At 36.2% G+C, this 23508-nt stretch overlaps 2 protein-coding genes across 2 annotated transcripts in view; both read left to right on the forward strand.

Moving 5' to 3' along the window:
* The window catches only part of LOC142347951 (von Willebrand factor A domain-containing protein 3A-like), a 708547-nt gene that overhangs the window by 42404 nt on the left and 642635 nt on the right, over positions 1-23508 (forward strand). The gene's annotated exons all lie outside the window — the stretch shown is intronic.
* Positions 9192-17836, forward strand: LOC142348811 (uncharacterized). The gene is made up of 4 exons (XM_075400332.1): positions 9192-9539; positions 10044-10204; positions 11583-11785; positions 17194-17836. Exons 1-4 carry the CDS (start codon positions 9466-9468, stop codon positions 17656-17658), a joined length of 903 nt encoding a protein of 300 aa, XP_075256447.1. The 5' UTR covers positions 9192-9465; the 3' UTR covers positions 17659-17836.

Below are 23508 nucleotides of genomic sequence, written 5' to 3' on the forward strand. Positions count from 1 at the left end.
TTATGTTCAGTTTTTGGGTTTTGGAAATGGGCACATAATTCTATTTTTTAGGATTTTTAATAGTTAATATATAGATTTTTTCACTACATTCTTCATTTTTGGATCTTTGAGCGGTTTTTTTTCTGAAAAATCATTAGATTTGGCCACGTCCTTTTGACAATTCATGCATTCACCACCTGTTTTTAACGTTAGGTTTTTTGTTTTAAAATTGTGCACATACTAATCCGATTTTGGTGGGTTTTGTCAATTTTTTTATTTTTAATTAGTAGAAAGTTTGCTGTATACAGTCAGGGTTTTAGTTTTGTGTTACTTAAAATTGGTTTATTTATTGAAGTTAAATCTGAAATTCCTTGATAATCTGTTCCTTAATTAATTTTCAACAATCTATTGACAATTTTTTTCCGAATAGCTGCAATCGTTTTTTTTACTTTTTGTTTCAAATAGAAGGATGACTATGTAATGTTTCTAAGCCATGGTTGCTAAAATAAGAATTTTATTTGTTTCTTCATTTTTTTTTTCAACTTGTTTTATAATTTTCAGAATTTACGTAGGGCTTATTTCCATGGGTTTGTTTCCGTGGCGGTTTATTTCTGATCTAAGATGAAGTTGGTTTTTCCCCGGGGAGGCGTTTTCCGCAATTGGTTTGAAACAGTTGTTTCGGTTATCATTTTAGAAGAGCGCAGAGAAGAGCGAATGGTTTTGTTCCTACCTTTTTTTAAGACATCGATATTTGTTGGCGTGAAAAACATCGATATTTGTAAGCGAGTGAATTTTATGTTAACGTGCTTCATTTTGAAGTTTTTTTTGGTTTTGTAGTTTATCAAGTTGTTATAGACTAATGCAAACTATTCAGCCTTTTTGATAACTTTTTGATGTCTTTCTGGTTAATATCAGAATTTTAAGGCTATTTTGGTGGTTTTTTCAACGTTCTTTGGTAATTTTTAGTCAATTTTGGTCCATTTTGTTTCGTTTTTGATTCAGTTTGTTGGCAATAAAGTTCAAGACTTAGGTCTGTAAGCTTTGTTTACTACAAAAGATATAAATTTATTTATGTAACAAGTCTTTTTTCCATGAAACTCGACAAAATTTAAATTGGATACAATTTCTCTTTTTTTGTTTCTCTCATTTCTCCTTTCAACTTTTTTTCCGGAAATAGAAATGTTTTTTAGACGATTAATGCTTGACTTAGGTTTAAGTTTCCAAACTGTATTGCTTGAGTCAACTTGTTTTGTTTTTCTGTGTGATTGTACTATATGAAAAGTGAACAGAATTTTTCTAATTTGTTTAATTTAGCTATTTGTTTACTCATTGACTACAGGTTCTTGTTTTCTCTGCTTTTATGCGTTTATGGCTAATATTTGAGCTATTTGAAAAGCCAGTTTTGTCGGGGAATACAACTTCGAGTCGTTTCCGGAAAAAAATTTTAGGCTGTTTTTGATCGGTAATTTCATTGTAGTGTATTTGAAACAGGAAGCGAAATGCAGGAAAAGTGTTTAGGTCAAATTGCTGAAGAGAAGATAGAGTGATTTTTCGTTCATGTCGCGTAAATGAGAGAGCGAAAAAATTAGACGCGAAATATTTTCAGTAAACGAGCGAAGTTTTTGCGATCACGTGCGGCATTTTCAAAGCAGTTAGTTTTTAGTCCGTTTTTTTTTCAGGTAAAGGGGTTTGTTTCGGTTATGTTAATTTGTAATAGTACCTTCTGAAGAAAATAATACAATTTTAATACTCAATTTAGAGCTATTTTTACCATTTTGCCGTTTGTGTTTTTTTAAGACCTGATCTGTTCATACGTTTTCTTATTTTTTGAAGTCAAATTGAGTACTGGGTCACGCCGAAACATTTATTGGAGCGAATAATTGAGTGGTTTTGCGGCGTGAAAACTTTTCGCTCTAATTTTGAAGAAGAGTTTTGAAAACACTGAATAAAAATATGCTTTCTCGCTAGTGGTTTTTTGTTCACAGGTGGCAGTTCGACATTGATTTTTACTGTTTTTTCGATTTTTGAATCTATTTTTTTTCTTAATGATTTTCCTAACTCATTCAAAATTCATTCTACGTCTAGTCTTCTGTTTAGTCATTGGAAATTCTTTGAATTGTGGGCTAGGTCTTGTCCTGCTATGATTTTAAATTTCGATTTACCTTTTGATCACGTTTTTCGTTTTACACAGGTCACGATTTTCACGCTTGACTTCTGACACTCACTGCTTCAACTGAATGGATTTTAAATTCTTTCACTCATTGAATTATGTAATGAAGTGAATACTGTCAAAGTCAAAATAGCAAAATCAAAAAACGGAGTAAACCGATGAAGCCCGGTCATTAGTGCATTAGGTTATCAAAGTTCATTAAACCGATTGCTAGTAGGCATTAGTTTTATGCTTAATGGCGATCATTTTGGAAGCTGAATTATGCGTACCTTTAGAATCTAACCAAATATGCAGAATTTGTGCACCAAATAAGAACACCTTGACACTTGAAAAAAAAATTCGCCAGTTTCTATCTCGTACTTTTTTTTCTGTTTCAATTCCAATCTGCGTCGAGTGGGTCAATGCTATTGTCCGGCAATTTGCCGGCTATGTTTCATTGAGCGAACAATTCTGCTGTTCATTGTTTTGGGTTGCCTTGCTTAAACCTAAGCCCTGAAGGTGTGATCATTTTTGCGAAATCTTGCTTGACTTCTTTTCTGTTGTTCTCCGAGGTGACCGCCCAAAATAACAATGGTTGCCCTAAACCTCAGTAGTTATTGCATTGCCAGCTCCATGAAATTTTATAATGCAATTATCAGGAAAAGTATTCGAATGCTGACCAGTAATCGATTACGAAATGTCGCGAAATAGTTAAAATGTCCTTTTAAGGAGATTTCCCCTCAGTTGTTTGCAAGTACTCCCTGACTACCCCCATGGTCATCTATCCGTAAACTAGCCTCTCACTCCTTCCCAAACCACGTGCACAGCAATCTACGTCGTCTCCCTTAGCAACGGCTTCCCTCTCCCAACTACACCTCCTGCGCCCTTGATTTGCAAAAATGCGGAAAATTTTGCCTTCTGAGTAGTTTTTCTCGTACTATCTAGCAACTCAATTTTGGTGCTTTCTGGTTTCTTTTGCTGTGTTTGTCTCTTATTATGAGTATTGTTCCTAGAGTTTTATTTGCACGAGTCAGCAAGTCAAGCTGAGTAAATAACCCGTTATCTTTTAAATGAAAATTTTTGCTGACTTCAAGAATGTAGTATAATCTGGGTGATAACCTTTCACTAGCTTGCTCTTCAATTTATCCACTTGACTTTTTTAAGCTCGATAAATTCACCCAAGCAGTTCTTTTAAGCATTTCATAACTGAAACAACGACTTCGATAAATAACGTGTCTGTTCAAGTCAACCAATTGTTTCTTGATTCCAGGAAATAATAATGTTTAACGCGACAGCGCAAATAGATCGTTTTTGAATTTTCGAACGGTAAGAAAGAGAGGGGTTACTTAGCTAGTAAGAACACGTAGTTTCCGTTTCAACGATGAAAGGAAAATAAATTAAATTAATGTTTTAAATTGTTCTGAAATGATGTTTTTAGCAATTTTATTAGTCCTGCTGATCTGTTTACGACCCGAAGAGGAGTATTGGTGTTCTGCAGGTTTATAACCGTCAAAATAACATCCCCGCCGCCCCTCGCCGTCAAACGTACCTATTCACATCCTACAACCCCCCTCCCCTCCAAAAAATACCAATCCCCCAAACTGCATCTCCGAGCACCCATTACTCCCCTCTCGCACCCTTGCACTAACATCTGAGCCTGCCTTTTTTCAAATAACCGACTTTAATTTTCTATATTGTTTGTGACTAGTTATTTTTAAATATTTCTGTTATTTCTGATTTTGAAAACGTTAGTTTAGAGGTTATATTCTACGAACTCAAAAAATGATTTTGTGAAGCTTCAATCCCACGCCTAACTCCCTCTTCTCACTACCCCATGACACATATCTACCCAAAGCCCACCCCTGCCCCTTCCAACTACTTACACCCTGAAACATAAATTGCCTGCTTTTTATCGTTTTATTCGACAATTAATTTTTGGTTTTAAGTTGTTTCATCTTTTGATAGTTCTCATTTAGTTAATCTTCGCTAAGAGCTTGCATAACTCTTCGAGTCACTTCTGGTTTTATTTATCTATGTGTTTTTTTTGTACTACCGACTTATCGTCTGATTAATTGCTCTTGAACGAAGTTCATAGCAATTATTGTAAACGTGTCTTTTTTATGCAAATTTTTCGCTTGACCATTTTGCGCTTTTCTTCTTGAACATTCTTCGACTTCTCAAGTGGCTTTTTCACGCTTTCGTTCCTCATTTTTGAGTGATCTCTGTTGCTCTCACTCCGAAGTAAAGCTTGTTGCTAATATAAAGTCGGTTGCAGCATAGCAAAAGTAAGGGCCAAATAGCACAGTCGGAAGTGCACATGGTTATGAAGCGGGAGGTCAATGGTGCAAATCCCGGTGGGGTCAAATGTTCTTCCACCCGCCTGTCGTCCGAGAGTAATTCTTTCGACATTGGTCGGTTTATGTTCGTTTCGTTGTTCAATTTGACGTTGCCTCCTGAAACGGGATAAACAGGCAACGTTCGGAGGGCATTAAGTTCTCTTAGAGCCTTACGGCTAGCTATTCTCCTAGTGTGCGAGTTACCGAAACCGTTTAAGAGTAATATTTTGATAGTGCATAGGGCGGTACTTAGAGTTTGACCCGCTCCCCACTCAACACGCCCGCCTCAATTAAGCTAAAGCTGGCTTCCCTAAGTCACGGGTAGCTACTGATGAAGCCAATCGCTCACCATTCGTTTCAGAGCACTTCGTTTGACATAGCCGGTTATATTTAAATGGTTTCTTTTTTGTGCAATTTATGAAAGAAAAGAGTAGCGTTTTTTGATCTTTTTTAATTGGAAAAATTTGATTAAAGAAATCTGTTATTTAGTATTTTTTCAGATGAACAAAGGAATTGAAAGTTGCTCTCACCTTGTTCCCTTTACATTAAACATGTTTCCATTTTTGCTATGCGAAGCACGTGTAATATTGGGTACGTTTTAGTGGAACTTTGCACTCTTTTAAAGCTATCCGCTTTATTGCGTAAAATTAAGTGCAATTTCAAGATATCGGTTTCTTCAAAGATCTGTTACTTATTTTCACCGAATAACTTTTAATCATCTACACGAAGCGCGAAAAATGCAGAAATGAGAAAAGCTTGACGATTTCAAGGCTCAATTTTCAAATAAAAGTGAAAAATTGGAAAATTCTTTTAATCGATTCAGTTTCACAAAAGCTTTTCAGTGATACCGCCTCTGAATCTATCCGCAAAGGATCTCTAGCGGTCAAAACTGTTCAACAAAAAGTCGGGCTGGTATAGAGATCCTAATGCGCAAATAAATTGGAAGGGTTGGAACAAAACGCTGCCTAACAACTTAAAATACATATTTGTCCAAAATTCCCGATTTTCTTAACATACGCTATCCCCGTTGGTGAAAGAAAAATGAGTTAACTGGGGAGTGATCAAGCCAGCTTCCTTAAAGTTCTACAACAGCGACAGCTGTTATAGCGACGAATGTTCTTAGGCCGATCGAAACGTTCGCGCATTATGGAGTCTCTTTTGGTACAAATTCTAAATCTGTTGCTCACTTGTAGTGGCACCTTTAATTTAAGAAGGTTATTGGTATAATTGAGACATCAAGCAAGATCTAAGCCGCATTACTTTTTGCGTCAGTCTACGCGAGTGGATTCGATGAGAACAAGGATACAATGTAATGCAGAGGAATAATTTGACAGAGTTGACTTCCGACTGGGAGAAATTCACTAACCGTTTTTAAAACGATTGCAAGAAATTTCAGACCTTTTTGTTCCGACCCCTCTTGAGGGGGGTAGGAACTATATACTCAATTGGGTTTTTTGTTAGTTCAAGTTTGACCGATCGATATATTCATCGGAGAGAGTTGTGAGTGGTATCATTAAAAAGCCCGTCCAGTGTAGAATTTGGAATTAAAAGTTTTTTGAATATCCTTTTCTAGAGTTATCGAGGTTTACACTTTTTTAAATGTTAGACCAGTTTGCGTTAGTTTTATGCATTTTCTGGAATTTTTGCCTGAGATTTTGTCAATTTTGCTAAATTATGTTAAAAATGTTAGCAATAGTGTTGATTTTTTTTGAGGACAAAAAAGTACTGTAGACTATTTTGATGTAAATTTTCCGGCTAAAATTTTGGCTAAACGTTTCAAAATGCAGCCTGTTTCATCAAAAATAGCACGAAATAAGCTTATTTTTCTCCTTTTGATTAAATTTTCCGGAAGTACACACCCAAAAAGGCGCCAACACAATCTTTGTAACATCCAAAGGAGGCTAGTTCTACTTCCACTTTCATTGAGAGTGCCATGTGATTTTGCCGTTTTTAGCAAATTTACTCGATGAGTATCAAAAAATTATTTTCAATTTTGAATTTATAACTAACAAAAACTAACAAATTATCTATCTATAAAATTCGAAATAATTAGGTGTTCTTAATGGACAAACAGCAATTGCAAGGCTGGTTTTGGTCCAATCTCGGACTGTTACAATCCAGCAACAATTCGGATTGTAATCAGTCGCTCTTTTAAAAAATAATATCGGTTCTTATATTTAAATTAAAGAAAACAATTCAAATCAAAGCTTATGATGGTAGTTCCGATTGGCTTCCTAAGCGGTTCCAAATTAATGTATCTAGTTTTTTTACCCAAAAGCTTATTGTCTTTTTGACTTTTAAAAGTTTTTGTTTTTTAAATAAACAATGGCTTATTGAAATTAGCCCATATTTCTCTCTTAATTTAGTCAACTTTTAGCTTAGTGTCAGCAAAGAAAGAATGATTCTTCTTTCTACTGAATAAAAATCGATGTTTTTTGCGGTTGTACGCGTTAAGTTGTACTATCCAAGCCAGAAAATCAAGACTTCACGCGTACAACCGCAGTAAATATTCAGTTTTTATTCAGTAGAATGAAGAAGCTTTCTTTCTTTCTGACACTAAGTTAAAAGTTGAACAAATTAAGAGAAAAATAGGTGCAAAAGTCATTGTTTTTTCAAAAAAAAATTTAAGTCAAAACGGCCATAAGCGTTCGAATAAAACAACTAGATAAAATAATTGGGAACTTCTTAAGAAGCCAATTGGATCTATTATCAGTGAGCTTTGATTTGAATTGTTTTGTTCTTTAATTTAAATATTAAGAGCCGATTTTATTGTTTAAAAGAGCGACTGATTACCATCCGAATTGTTGTTGGATTGTAACAGTCCGAGATTGGACCAAAGTGGCCTTGCTATAGCTGTTTGTCCAGTAATAAAACCTAATTGTTTTGGATGTTACAGGTATAGATAATTTGTTAGTATAATTTGTTAATTAAAAATAAGTACTGCGTTTTCAGAATTTTTGATTTTTAGGCATTTGCCTATTTTTCACGATTTTCTCCCGTTTTATCACAATATCACATTATTAACAACTTACATATCACATTATGGGCGTTCAAAATAAGGTTAGGTTGAATAATTTAAAACCTTTAAACGTATAGATTATGATTTTAATGGCTTCGTCACCCGAAGAATTTTTTTTTGTTTTTTTTACTTTTCTCTTTAACTGTCGTTCTTTCTTTGTCGTTTTGGTCGTCTGCAGTTTTCTAGATAACGACAGGTCTCATTGGTTTTCTTTGGAGGAATAGATAAGCCGACATTCTGATTTGAGTAGATAACTGATGGCTTTCATGACTTTTAAAATAATTATTTACAAAAATAAAACTTCGCTTTTTTGTTCTTTTTATTGTCTATTTGTTGCCTAGTCTTGCTAATTACAGGTCAAATACGACTTTATAGACGTCAAGGAGGATGCAAGTGCACAAAATATGATGTTTCAAAAGAATTCATTATGACTTTACTGGCTTCGACACGGGTTTTTTTGCACAAAAATATAAATTAGTGTTTGATTATTATCTATATTTGACGTTCTGTTGTAGCCTTAAGACATGTTTTTATTAATTACAGGTCTTTAGTGTATCTTTTGGACGAATGAACGAACGTATTCAATTATTTCTCTTTGTTGCCAATGGCTTTCATGACTTAGAAGACATTTTTTTCGGAAAACAAAAGTTTTTCTTAATTTTGCCCTTTTCTCCTTGTTGTCTACTTGTTACCTAGTCTTATTAATGAGGTCCCATACCACATTATTGTTGTTTGAAGGATATGCAATCATATTTTAAGGGGCGAAATATGGCTTTACGGCTTCGGCGGCGTTTTCTCGCAAGTTAAAATTGAATTGTTTTTGTCTCTACTTATTCTTTTTTAATCGCAGAAAAAATTGAACAACGACATGTCTTAATGCCCTCTCTTAGAGGCTTAGGTGATCATAAACTTGTTCGATATTTTCAGTTGACCTCTAATGGTTTGCATTACTTTGCAATTAATTGTTTTTAAAATTATAAGAGAGTTTGTTAACTTTGCTCTTTTTGTTTTTTTGTCTAATTGTTACCGAGTCTTATCGCGGCCTGGTCCTATATCTTTTCTAGTGAAATATGAAATATTTTGTTCAGGCATACACCAATTTTTGTTTGAAAAATACTTGATTTTTTGGGATTTTCTGCCTGTTCATCATTTGGTAAACAATTACGCCAATAATGTGGATGAGCGGGCTCGGAACATTATGTGCAAATGCAAATTACCGTACCTCCTTGTTGTTCTTATTTGTGAAAGTTAACATGACATTAATCGAAGTGCTAGAAGAACATGATCAACGGAACAAAAATTAACTAATAGAGCAAACACTTTTTGGTAGTGGAGATTAGAACACTATGAAGTGGTAATATATAAGTAATGTTTATTGTTGATTGGGCATTGTTAAGCTCCATTTTTTCCAGATTTGTTAATTACAATGGTTCAGCCTGACCTTAGTGGTCTTTTTAGTGAGCGAGTTTTGCTTCCTAGTAGAATTTTTTTGCTAAGCTGCAAGTAGACCAAATGTATATGCGTTAGTTTCTTTTGCAAATGCATATTATGGTTGGGCCTTACGTGTTGTGTGTATAAATAGCATTACACAACTTTTTTTATAGTAAGTTACTCTTAAATATAGATATTGCGTCAGATACGAACAAATATTTGTTCATAAACGTTTAAATATCAGCAGATCGGCCTGAATAGACTTTCTCAACCATTGTATTTTAGTGGTTAACAGAATATAGTTGCATTATTACTTTTGATGCAAAATGGGAGCTGTTTTGGAGACTTCTCTTTCAGATTTTATGGGTTATCCTGTTTTGACTGAACTTTTCTATTCTCCTTTTCAAACGAGACTCGGGAATAATCCGAAGAGCGATAACTCATCAATTCATATCAGTTGTTATAAATTATACCTGAGCTGATCTCTGCTCAAGCAAACTTTTTCTTATAATCATTTCAAGTAAAGAAGAGATAAATACTTGAGAGTGAAAATGCCAAAACGAGGGGGTCGGAAGAAGTTCTCCACCCCTGAAGAGATTGAGCAACAACGCAAGGAGATGGAAAGGTTAGAAAAAAGAATTGTACACCTAGAGCGCTCATTAATAACACACTTTTGCACATCAAAGTCAGACTTCTCCCCCCCCCCATATATCGTTTGTTCGTCTTCTCCGCCTATTAGGGTTTTTAACACCTTTATTATGGTATACAGAAAATGGTAATGACCACAACTCATATTAGGATATATATACATTAGGAGGATCGAGATAAAACACGCATTTCTTGGTCCACACAAAAAGCAAACATTTTCTCTGAAACATTTTGTCCACAGTCATATCCTTGGCCTCTAAATTTTTTACTCGTGAGACAAACCTGGCTGGTATATGCAGAAACTCGAGTCTCAAAACTTTCAAATAATAAGCGTATCTGGATTTGATACGGTCTATGTACAATGAACCGAAAGCACGGTCTGTATACGAAGACATCATGCGCGGTCTTTTTCTATAATGAGAGTGATCAACTTTAGTTCTCATTAAGACAGTTTGTTTGCCAGCATTCGACCTATTTTCAGGCTCGCGTTGGGTGCTGATGGTGAGAACGGTGACGGGGATGGCAGTGGGGATGAGGGTGGCGTGAATGGTCGACTGGAAGGTACAGAAGGTAAACCAACTACTGCTAATGGGGAAGAGGCACAGGAGGAATCGAGTGAAGACGAAGAAGTCAGAGCCAAAGGTAAGTTGTCGGATTTTCCTATATTTTATAACGTGACCGTTGATGACAAACGTTTCCTGGGAAACATCTTCTGTGAATCAATCATATTGAAATTAAGGAAAAGGTCTGTCAGTATTTCTTATGGAACTTAAGTCAGGTATCCAATATTTGAAATTTAAGTTTAATTTTTTCTCAAGTTTCCCGGAATTAAGATGCCAGCAATTCAATAAACAGTGAGGCCGAAAAGATCATTTTTGCATCATTTGATAAATATTTCGAGAATAGTCATGAAAGCTCCGAAAATGTACTAAGTAGAATTTTGGGTAACGTGACCAATTAAAGATTTTTATAGCTGCGAAGCTGTAAGCTGAGCGGAGCTATATTGCGGTGATCTTGGTTTTTATGACTCGAAGAGGAGTATTGGTATTCTACAGGTTTTTTTTAGCTAGAACAAGTTTGTTCAGCACATGAATTTTGGCCCCTTTCTATTCGAACTTTTACCTCTGCTTTTGATTGTTGACTTCTGTTTTGGAGCATTAGATTTTAACAGTAGCTTAGTTTGTAGTTTATAGTTATCACGAACTGTGATTGAGGCTTTAGGTGGTTGAGATTTTCTGATGAATTTTGAGATTTTTTGGTCCTTTATAAGTCACCCCTATTTATTTAAACTGCAGACCCGCACCTACCTGCGCCCCCCCCCACCAACTACCTGCCTGAACGGCACCCTCCCCCACCACCTAACAACCCCCCCCCCCCCCCCCCACCGCGCGCGCCTACCCTGCACCCCTAAGCTAAAAGCTGTCCTCAATTTTTAAAACCATGTCTACAGTTTCATTAGGCTATTAATTTGATGTTTCTTATTAGAGGTTAAGTTAGGTAAGTAATTTTATTGCACGACTCTTCGAGTTGTTTCCGGTATTCTACGGCAATGTTTTTTGTTTCGTCGTCTGACGCTCGTTTTCGTGTTACATTTGTTCACACAGCAAAGCTGAAAAAGTCAATTTTTCTTGAATGACTTCTTCCTCTCACTAACGGAATTTGCGCGCGTTATTCACTCTCTTTAGCCAATTTTTTTAACTCATTTGCGTGATTAGATCATACGTGACTCACCCCACTCAATAAAATGACTTTTGCCGTTTAAAACTTTGATTTGAATTAGTTTTATGTGTGATAAAGGTCCCCAATGAAACGGCTTCTGCGCAAAAAATTTTAACAAGCTTTATTAATTAATAGCTGAATGCTTTTTACAAAGCTTTTTCGAGGCTTCGATAACTTTTTCATCTTACATCTGTATCTGTTTTTATGTCTATTAAACGGCACGCAAGTCTATTCTTTCGCAGCTATTCCGACAATCTGCCGGCTATGTTAATTACAGAGAGTCAAATAGCTATTTTACCAGGTGTGAGCCACTTGATCGCAGTGTCGAACCCGAACTACGTGAAGACGAAGAGTGCCAAGAAGCTGGACCAGGTGAGTGCGAGTGACAGTAGGCCAGTGTTGACTAGAAGGGAGAGGGAGGAGATAGAGGCACAGAGACTGGCCGAGGAAGCAGAGGCTGCTCTAATCAAACAGGAGATGGAGACACTAGCTGTTGTCAGACAGGTGAGACAATTTGTTAGAAGGTCAAAAGATCAAGCAGATGCGGATAAAATAATTTCTTAATCAAAACGTTTTTTTTTTAGAAGTTTTTCGTGATCTGCTGTATCTGTGCGGTGTTCCGCCTTCAGTTAATATTGAAAGTGTGGTGTTGGTGGTGCTGTGGCTGGACGTCAGAGAATCAAACTAATCAGTTTTTATCACTGACGCCAGTGTTCGTGGTGTTTCAAAAAAGTCCCTTGAGTTATAGTTACTTCGGCACGATATGCCTGGGCTACCCTTTGCCCACTGTTGTTCCTTGTCAACAGTTAAAACTTTTGCGAGATTCAGAAATCTTCTTTTGCTACCGTGAAAAAGTCATCAATTTCCTAACCATTTAATTACATCTCTATAATCAAAATGATGACTTGGTGTTTCTTAAAGTTAATTTTTAGCACGTGCCTCCTGGTACACTCCGCCCCCATTTTTTGGGCACCAAAAATCAGAAAAGTTGTAGTCGATCTGTTGTTGTTGTTGAAGTCTGTTTGAAGTCACTGTTCGTCGTCTTGTCGTGTTCTCTTTTGCTCGGTTGTTGATTTTGATGTAGCCGAAATGGATATTCTTGCATCAGCTGCTGATGATTCCGTTGAAAATGTTGTTTTGAGCTGCGTCCTCAATAAAGCGCTGATCTTGAAGCTATGGACTTGGCCATATCTATATGTATGTCTGAACTAACTTTGATGATGTCTGCTGTTGAAGAATGTGTTGACTGCTGATCGAAAACTGCTGCTGCTTCTGAAGTAATTCTCGACGAACTGTTAGTTGTCGTGAAATTCGTGTTAATGTCTTCCGTTGGTGTCGTCTGTATGTTGTTGCTGTATACTGGTTGTCAACGTGCCGCTTAGAGTGATATATGAAAATTGTATGCTGGAAAGTTGAATTGCTTTTTGTGCTGACTGCGTTTGATTGTGTACAGTTGTTGTTATTATGAATCAACTTTAATATTGGCTTACTGGCGAATGTCAAAATACTGAATGACTATTGGAAATGTTGTTGTTGCTGGTCTGCTCCTTGAAAGTTTTTGGTTGACAAACTGATGCTGCCCGTGTTCCATACCTTACCTAAACCTACCATTGCCTTGTACCTATTTCTTACCTTTTACCAGTTTTTCCCCAAATTATAGTTCGTCGAAATAAACATTTTGTAATAATTTTGTAACTCTAGTGTTTGGCTTTACCTAATTTGTTCAATGTAATCCACCTATACAAAATACTTATATCCTGATGCTTCAACTCGTTGCTGTGGTGAAATAAGCTGATTAATTGTGCATTGTGAATTCCAAAACCTACCTAATCTCTATCCAGAATTTGTCTTCCTGTTAAACCTACCTAACTAAATTTTCCCGTTTGAATTATGTTCTAAGGTACGATAAGTATTGCTAATTTGAGTATCCGGGTGAGATACTTATTGAAATCCCTAGTTGTACCTGAATGATACCTGAAGTTCCTTTGAATTGCTAGGTCACTCTATTAAACTTTGAAATTTTCATCTTTCAACTTACCCTAAACCCAAAACTGATATCAAGTTTGTGTTTCAGATTGTTTTTAAATTATTGTTCCCCATTTACTGTTAATAACCTTTATGTTGATTTGTCGTTGATCAAACTAAGTTTAGTAGCTGGTTTAGTAAAATCACCTCTTGATGTTTTAACCAGGCAAGACCTTACCACATTATATATACCTTTTGTACCCTACCTACCGCCAAAATTCCCCTTGGTGTGTTGTTTTTGATTATCCCAACTATATTACCGTCCTTCTATCCCGTCTACTGTTGAATGCCATTTTCGACGTTTTCTGAGTGTTGGCAGATTTTCTTTTTAAAGACGTGTCCAAAACTCGTTCTTGATACTGTTGACGTTGTTCCATAGTTTTCCTGTTCCTCTGTGGTTGCTGCTAATTGAAGTATCTGATGGCAGTCCTGTTGTCATTCCTATCAAAAAATGTCTTGATGTCAGGCTTTCGACTTTGCGTATGTCACTGCTGACTGATGTTAGAGGTCTGCTGTTGAGTAGAGCTTTGACTTGGCAAATAAGGGTTGAGAAACTGTCTTTCTGGAGTTTCCTAGGTCCGCCGATTTTGAAGAAGATTCATTTGCTCATTCCAATGCGGCGTTCCCATGATCCACAAAAATGTGGTGCTACTGGCGGAATAAATTGCCATGCATTCTCTTTCGACTCCGCATGTTTCTGTATCTCTGTCGTTGTGAAGCTGCTTTCCTCGAATGTCTTTGCTTTACTGGTGAAATATAAAGCGTTGTCACTGTGAATTCTGTCTGGTAGTCCTCGTTGGCGGAAGAATCATTGGAATGCCAATATGCATGATTCCTTTTGCAAGTTTCTGGTCACTTCGATGTGAACCGCTCGTATTGTTAGACGGGTGAATAGGCAACAGTAAGTTTTCATGGCTGTTTTGATCTGGCTGTAGATTTCAAGGGGCCCCAAAAAAGTGTACTCCGATTTCCTTGAAAGCTACAGGTTTTACTGAGAATCGGTAACTAGAAAGATCTGACATCTGAGGCTGGCTGTTGAGTCGTCTCTGTCATCTTCATACGTTTGAGATCTTGTTTATTACTGTTTTCATTGAAGAACCCAATAGTTCAACTGAATGTGTGTGTTTGCTGTTCAATTCCAACATGACCATTGGTGTTGTGTTGCAGTTCCAAAAAAAGACGAATTATCCTGTTCCTATCGTCTAAGATAATTGGCTTCTTTGTTGCTGTTGAAACTGGTGCGTTGGCTAGTCTGCTGTTTAAGCGAATGCTACCATCTTCGTCAGTTGAAGGTGTCAACTGAAGCAATCTACTCCTTTTTGAATGGGCTTGTTGCGTGTTAGTTGATTCACATCCTCATCGAGCAATTGCTGCTGATATAGACGGAAAAGAAAGTTCTCTGCATCTATGATCTGTTGGTCACGTGTTCTCGTTGTTTTGTAGGATTTTTATTTTGATGATGACGGCTCTGATTTTCAACCTATGGCTAAACCTGTTGGCATCAATGAGTTCCTTGTCAATTGGTTGTCGTCGTGTTAACTGGGACTTCTGTTCTGCGCTCTTCAGGAAAACATTTTTATTCTGTTGTTCGTCTGTTGTCCAGTTGTCGCTAGAGGATAGAAGAAAGTGTGGTCCTTGTAACCAAAAAAATTTTTCTGTCATGTCTGTTGCTGTAAGTCCCCTCGTTCCCTGATCTGCAGTGTCGTCCTTGGTGTTGACGTAGTTCCACTGATTAGTGCTTGTGAGATCCCTTATTTGGCAATTCGGTCTGATGTACATCTTGTGCTTCAATTTGAAGTTCTTGAGCCAACTGAGAACAGTCGTGCTGTCACTCCATAGAAAAATTTTATTAAACTTGAAATCCATTTCATCCTCGATTGTTTTCTTCAATTTTGCTGCATGCAACTCTAATCTCGGAATTGTTTTTTGACGTAAGGGTGCCACTCTTGTTTTTACCATAAACGAGTTGTGCTTTCTTGTTTCTGGTTGTCTTGATTCATGCTGCTGTTGCTGCCAATGATGCGTCACAGAAAAGATGAAGTTCCATTGTGTCCCCAAGTGCTCCACCACCTACCAACCTGTATACTCCTACTGTACCTAATAATTACGTTTCCAGTACCCAATCCTTGATGGCCTTTCCATTGTCTCCACTGATGGCTTTGTCCCATTCGCCTCCATGTTTCCATATTTCTTGCTGTAGAAAATTGGCTCGGACGAGGAAAGGAGATATGATTCCCAAAGGATCGTAGAAACTTGACACAAAAAACAGAAACTTGCGTTTTGTCCATGTTTTCCTGTCCAAGTTCTTTCTGTCTTTTGCTTTGAACATTATCTTGTCTTCGTCAAAGCTCCAGTGAATTCTAAGCGCTCTTTGATAAAAACTTTTACTGAAGAGCTCCTCGACGGGTTTGCATAGATCGTCTTGCATCTGCTGACGAATTTCACGGCTGTTGCTGCACCATTTTGTCAGATTGAATTGACTTTTTTTCAGAGTATTCTTGACATCCTTGGCTTTACTGAAAGCTGTGATGGCGTCGCTGAAAGATGCAACCATGTCATCCATGTAGAATGTCCGCTGAACGATCTCCAGAGAATTTGGGTGATCTTTAATGTCTTCTTTGGCTGTCTGAATCGCAGATAACATCGGTCTTGTCGTACTCCAATGTGCATAAACATCGCTTCGATATCTCCCTCGATTGCAATGGCTCTCTGTCGGAATCGTAGCAAAATTCTAAGCATATTCCCGGAGAGGTCAGGTCCTGCTAAGAGTTTGTCATTGAGGCTTTTTCCGCTTTGTGGTGCTTTGGCATCGTAGATTCTCCTTATCTTGTCGGGTTTGTTTGGGCTGACAAGGCCATAGTGTGGTATGTACCATCCTGTATCTTTCTGTTGATGGAAAGGTATTTTTTCAATGTAGCCTTTTCCAGGTCTGCTTGAGTGCCCTCATTGTATTTCTTGTACTGCTCAGGTTTCTTCTGTAGTCTGTTCACAAGATGATTCAGATGGGTAAAGGCTTGTGACCGGTTGTCTGGTACGCGTTCGGCCAGAAAAAACTGCGCGGTGTACCGCCTTCAGTTAATATTGAAAGAGTGGTGTTGATGGTGCTGTGGCCGGACGTCAGAGAACCAAACTAATCAGCTTGTTTCACTGACGCCAGTGTTGGTGGTGTTTCAAAAAAAGTCCCTTGAGTTATAGTTACTTTTGGCAAGATATGCCTGGGCTACCCTTTGCCCACTGTTGTTCCTTGTCAACAGTTAAAACTTGCGTGAGATTTGCTTCACAAATCTTCTTTTGCTACCGTGAAAAAGTCATCCATTTCCTAACCATTGAAATACATCTCTATTATCAACATTATGACTTGATGTTTCTTAAAGTTAGTTTTTAGCACGTGCCTCCTGGTACAGTATCTAAGAATTAGGATATGATACATTAGATTCTTTTTTATAGAAAATTGAGATATAGAAAGGTGCCAAAGTTAATTGCACGAGATAAACTTTACCTAGCTCTTTGATACCATCTGTGGATACTTATTCAATTTAGTTTTGGCTAAAGAGATGAGAGAATTATTCTCAAGCAAATTATTTCTACTTATTTTGCAATTAGGGTAATAAACGATAAACTGCTTTGGGATTGGGGACAGAGGTGACAAGACAATTTACCCAATTCCATTTTACCCGATGCCAATATACCCGAGGACAGAATAGCTTCAAATTTCATACTGCTAGATATGAGGATTATAATATCCGATCTGACCTGCATTTTATTCGAGGTGCCGAAATTTGCACTGATTGATTTGCACGATGAGAGCTCCAAAAAGAACATCTTGAAATCTTATGGGGAAATAATTTGATCTACATGCCATGCCTTGCATTATCTATATTTTTTAGGAGCGTGAAAGAGAAAAGGCTAAAGCGGAGGCAGAACGAAAAGCCAAAGAAGCAGAAAAGGCTAAGAAGGCTGCCGAAATGCAAGCGAAGATGCAACAGAAACTGCTGAATAAACAGAACAAGGGCAGAAAGGTCAATCAACAGAAATTAGAACAGCAGAAGTTGGAAGCTGACAAGAAGGCTGCCGGGGGATCACACAAATCAAAGGAATCCAAGGAAAAAGATAAAGACTCATCTTCTTTGAGTAAATCAAAAAGTAGTTCGAAATCAGAACGTAAAACTGAATCTCGCCAAGTTAAACCTAAAGATGATTTTTCGTGGGACGACAGCGATGACGACAGTAGTGCTAAGAACGATCTATCACTTGAAAGAAAATCGCCTGAAAAGAATAAATCTGAAAATGCTCCTACCGTGAAGACCAATTTTGATGACACAGATGATGACGATGATATTGCTTTTGGCTAAATTAATTAATCGATGCTAAATTGATTAATTATTTTTGATTGGTATTTAAATTTTGGCAGCCTTTGAGATCACACGCTACTATCTCTGCTTTAATCATTTGCGATTATTTTGCTCTCTGAAAATCGAAGCCTTCTTTCTGAAGATGGTTACTTTTAGTTCAATTTACGTTTAAACACACTGTCTTCACTGACGATTTGACAAATGTACAGCTATTTTGTCAATTGCTCTCGAACGAAGTTTGAGGCAATTATTGCAAATGTGTTGGCTTTTTCCGACTTGAGGAGGAGTATTGGTATTCTACATGTTTTTTCAGCTGGAGAAAGTTTGTTCATGACTTGAATTTCGACTTCTTCCTATCATTCGACCATTTACCTGCGTTTTGTGAACTTTCACATCTGTTTTCGAACATTGTACTTTATCAGTAGCTTACTTTGTAATGTATAGTGATGAGGAAATGCTGGTAATATTTTTTGGTGAAAGCTTTGATCCCATTTTAGTCCCTCCTTCGTATCTAAACTACAGACCCTCGACCTGCCTACCTCCCACATCCCCTTCCTACCAACCATTCCTTCATTGTACTAATTGCGGATTAAAAAGGCAAATCGCTGGCTTGAACGTAATAATAGGGTAATTAAGAGAGTTTGGTTTCTGAATTGTCTTAAATGAATGCAAAAACAATGTGGAAATTAATGACATAAATTGAGGGCAAAAGTGAAGAGGTGTTGTCATCTTTGTCCACGACCTGGTCAAATAGTTACTTTGGCACGATATGCCTGGGCTACCCTTTGTCCACTGTTGTTCCTTGTCAACAGTTAAAACTTGCGTGAGATCGCTGGCTTGAACGTAATAATAGGGTAATTAAGAGAGTTTGGTTTCTGAATTGTATTAAATGAATGCAAAAAGAATGTGGAAATTAATGACATAAATTGAGGGCAAAAGTGAAGAGGTGTTGTCATATTTGTCCACGACCTGGTCAAATCAACCGAAAAAGGTCAAAAGTACATTTTGCGGCGTAATGTTTGTTTTTATCAAGGATTACGAGATCGGTGTCTGTTTTAGCATGTCGAGTATTCCAGTTGCACCCAATCAGAAATTTTGTTCTTCCACGATCTATTTATGCATAGGAGCATTATCTTGCTTATCAATAAGATCATGAAAAGGCTGAGCTAAACTTGAGCTTTCATCAAAACTTGAAGTAAGTTCTTGAGCGCTTGACGTTTTTGCACAGAATTTACAAATTAGGTAGTATGATTGGTTTTTTTGCATATAAACTTGTTTTTCATATTAATTTTCAATGCATGCTGTGTGCACTGAATCGTCAAGTTTAAGATAAGTTGTTTGTAAGCAGTTACCCATCAAAAGCAGACATGCCTTTTGTAGCATAACAAATTAGTTGAGCTTTCCTTAAGTGGAGCACGGAAGAGTTCAATTGCTTTAAAAATTTAGCACAGTTGTTTTGCGGCCTGTGAAAATCATGCTTTGCGTAGTAGTGACACCACGATTAATTCAACAATATCTAACATCAACAAATTCTAACTGTTTAAGGCAAATTTAAGGTGATTCATAGCATCGGTATCATTTTTCAAACGTTTGTATCATCAGACTTCACTGGATTTCATAAATTACTTTTAACATTGATTGAAATATTATAAAATTATCTTTCATTTTTATGGAAATACGAGAACTAGTTATACCCTTAATTATAAATTGGATTACAAATTTATGTTAAAAAAAGGTACAGTTATCAACAAAATGAGCACGATTCCTCGATTTTTTTTGTTCCGAACCTACTTGTGGGGGGAGGATCTATATACTCAAATGGGTTTTTTATGCTGACAATTTTAGCCGATCGATATATTCATCGTAGAGAATTGTGAGTGGTATCATTAAAAAGCTCGTCCAGCGTAGAATTCAAAATCAAAAAGATTTCAATTTCGTTTTTTTCGAGGAGTTATCGAGGTTTAAGGTTTCATCTGAACACGGCATACTTGGTTCACTTTTGTTCACTTTTAGCGTAATTTTTGATCCGATCAACTTTTTTTTCTATTAACATGTTAGTTCAAAATTACCTTTCACGCTACAAAATGCATCAATTTGGTGTTTCTAATAGACGAAAGGCGATTAAAAAGATTAGTTCTGGTCTCATCGGGAAATTTACCATTAAAAAATTACAATTCTATTTGAGAGCCGTTTTTTTAGAAAAATTTTTATTTTGTTATTTTTTAACTCACTAAGAGAATAGTCAACTCTCTTATCGAGGTTCTGTTAATGAAAAGCCATCTTTACAGTTCAATGATTCCCAATGAACCGAACATTAGCTTTCAAGGAATCGATCTTATTTTTTTCGGCTTCGACTCTACTTTTCAATGAAATTTTGATTTTCTTGTTGAGATTTTACTGAATTTTTGAAGTCCTATGCCATGGACAGGTTGACTAAAAGTGCAATAGTCTTCTTAAGGAGCATTAAATGAACCTATCTGGTTCTTTGAGTGGACAGCTAATGGCTGTTAAGACTTTCCAAAATTTTTTGAACATTAGCCAATCTTAAAGTTATTTTCGCGAACTTTAAGTCAGTCTCAGTAATTACAGGACCACCGTCTTTTCTACTGCAACCAAGTTAATCTGGTTAGCTTTTTTATCTGCAATTTTTGGCTCTATGACTTCGATGCGACGAGTTTTCAATTTTTCTTAAATAATTTTTTGGGTATTTTCTAAATAATTTTGTTTCCTTTTGGAATCTTATGACATTATTCTAATATTGATAGTTCCCAATGGCTCAGAGAAGACGTTAAAAGAATCACGTATAAAGTTTCCAGAGAAAAGGGTGGTTTTAAATGGCTTCGGCACTTTCTTCTCGCACTTTTTTTAATGAATTTTTGGTTTTTGCCTGTATTTGTTATAGTTTTCATTGTCATAAGACTTCTGATGTCTTTTTGATGATTGGTCAACGACAATCAGCATTTTCTTCCCACCGAGGCATAACGTAGCGACTTCTGTTGAAAGCTATTGAAATTAATGGCGTTGACACTACAGAATTTTTCAAAAATCTCTTGGTTTTAATATATATGTTCATACTTGTTGATCATTTGGGGTCGTAATGTTTAAAAAAAAGAAGAATCCCATTGCCGTTTAAAAAATATATGAAAAAAGAAAAGTTTTTAACTGAAAACTTATTTTCTTTTAATGGCTTCGAGACTTTTCGCTCAATTTTTTTGAATTTGCTGTTTTCGCTTTTTTCATTCTTCGTATAGCCCTAAAATGCCGATTGGTCTCATAAGCTTCTAATTGATGGTTGAATGAATGTCGTTGATACTAAGGGTGTTCTCCAAGAATTCGTGATTTTAAAATATTTTTCTATTTTTTGAAGACTTGTAGTTACAGAAAGAAGAATCTTATCGTTGTTAAAAATGAAATGAAAAAAAGAAATGTTTGTACGTAGTTATTTTTTTAATGGCTGCAACACTTTTGTCTCATTTTTTAGTGCTTGCTGTTTTTTCATTCTTTACGTCTTAATATGCTGAGAGGTCTCACAAGCTTCCAATTGAGTATTGAAAATTGATATTACTCTATGCAATCAGTTCACAGCGAATAGTCGTAAAGTTTATGGTTTTTTTTTCGTTTTCAATTTTTTTGGCGATTTTTTTTCTATATTTTTGTGTAGAATTTTTTTGTTCTTTTCGTGAACTTGTAACTTAATCTCATCAGTGCGAAGTCCCATCCAGCTCCTTTCCTTGTAATTCAAAAATTAAATTTATATATCTCGTAGATGATGTTTCGTTTGTGGGACAATATGCGTTTGCATAAATGTTTTGTGAGTGGTCAATATTTGTTTTTTTTTCTCTTCTTGTACCACATTCGCGTAATAACACTGCCCAATTATTTTTAAATGAAGCCCAAGTGAACTTATTTAATCGTTCAGCATAATTTTAGCTCAATTAGTATAGATAACAATTGAAATGAAAAACAATAGATAATAGCTAATGATTTTAATGGCTTCAATAATTTGTGTTTTCGCAGATTGTTTGTAGTTTCTTGAGCTTTTCTGCATCTTTAGTGCGTTTCTATGGATTAGTATAATCAAAGACAGGTCCTATCTTTTTGGTATTGACACTTTAATAAATTTATCGGGAATAATTTTGTTAAAAGCTAATGATTTTTAAGACGTTTGAAATTATTTGGTTTAAGAAATGTTGATAGATTTTTGAATTTCGCCTCATTATTTTTTTCTTTTTGCTTGTTACCTAGTCTCATTAGGGAAAAGTCCCATCTGCTGCATAGTTAAAATAAAAGAAAATTTGCGAAGTTAAGGTTTTATCTGATTGCATTTTGACGTTGTTTACTAGGTGCTTTTACATTTAGATATTGAGTTTTTGCCGTTAATTTTTTTGGTTTTGCTTATTTTGTTTAATTTTTTTTCTTGTAGTTTTCTTTTTGGCAGAGCTCGTGAGCGCTGTAATGAGGCATGGCATTATGTAATTCAATTAGTAGTTTAGGTGTGAAGCGATTTGTTATAACTCAAACATCTATTTTTTGGTTATCTCTTCATTTGGCTGACAATTAAGTCAAAGATGTAGATCAGCTCGGTTCGGAACTTCATGTGCAAGCGCACATTAACGAGCCTCCTTGTTACTCTTTACCTTCTTTTACTTTTTTTCCTATTCGGCGTATTTTAATTTTAAGGCAAATATTTCGAAGAGGAGTCTTAAGATTCTACAGGTTTTTTTTTTAGCAGAAAGCAAGTTTGTTCATGACTTGAATTTTGACTTCTTTCTGTTCGAGCATTTACCTCCGTTTTTGATTGTTGACTTCTGTTTTCGAACATTGGACTTTAACCTACCCCCCCCCCCCCCCCCCTGTAGTTTGTGTTGTTGTCTCTGCTATCCAGACACGCATGAACTCTAGTCATAAAATATGATTGAACAAAATGTGTGTAAGATTTTTCTATAGAAGTAAGGTACGTCAATCAATTCGCGTGATATCTCCGACTGGTTACGAACTCTTCAAATCGATATGATGATCAATGTGATATTTTTTGTGCCTTGTTTCTGGTGAACAAAATTTATAACGAGGAGGCGCCGTAATGTGCGTTGGAACATAATGTTCCGATCCGGTTAATCAACAGTTTTGACTTAATTGCCTGAAAATGAAGAACAGAAAAGAAACATTCAAACACACGTTTTGAAAATAATTGATGTTTGTGCTAAAAAAGTTTAAAAATTTAAATCGCAAAATGAATTTAGTGATGGCGCATTAGAGGGTCGACGAGACCTGTCGTAAATGAGACTACGAGTCACGAAACAGAATAGCGGGACATCAATGGGGACTGTCTTTGAAATGAATATAAGAAAAGACAAGAAAAACCACATATTGCCAGGATGAAAAACACGAAATTTTTGTAAAAATTTTATGTCAAAGCGATGTCACCTTTGCTTAAACTTAGAACCAATACAGTTTAAAGTTCGCTTTACACAAATCTGGATGGGACCTGTCAATAATGACACTAATATACAAACTGACAGAAAAGGGTAAAGTTGGAAAATATACTTATTTTTTAATGGCCGCGAAGCGATAGCGGCTATTATTGGGGTCATCGCGTTTTTTACAATTCAAAGAATTTGAATTGTATTGGTGCGTTGTCTTTTTTTTAAGTTCTGTTCACACATTTTCATGATTTTTGAAGTCAAATTGGAGTAGTGATTTTGTTCACGCCGAAACAGGAAATGGAGCGAAAAAGCGAGTGGTTTTTCGGCGTGAATTTTTTTACTATAATTTTAAAGTATAGTAAGAAATCGGTGTTTGAACAAAAATTCGTTTTCTCGCTGGTGGTTTTTTTGTTCACATGCGGCAATT

The sequence above is a fragment of the Convolutriloba macropyga genome, chromosome 10 (genome assembly GCF_964194025.1).
Source record: "Convolutriloba macropyga chromosome 10, txConMacr16.3, whole genome shotgun sequence".
Lineage (NCBI taxonomy): Eukaryota > Metazoa > Xenacoelomorpha > Acoela > Convolutidae > Convolutriloba > Convolutriloba macropyga.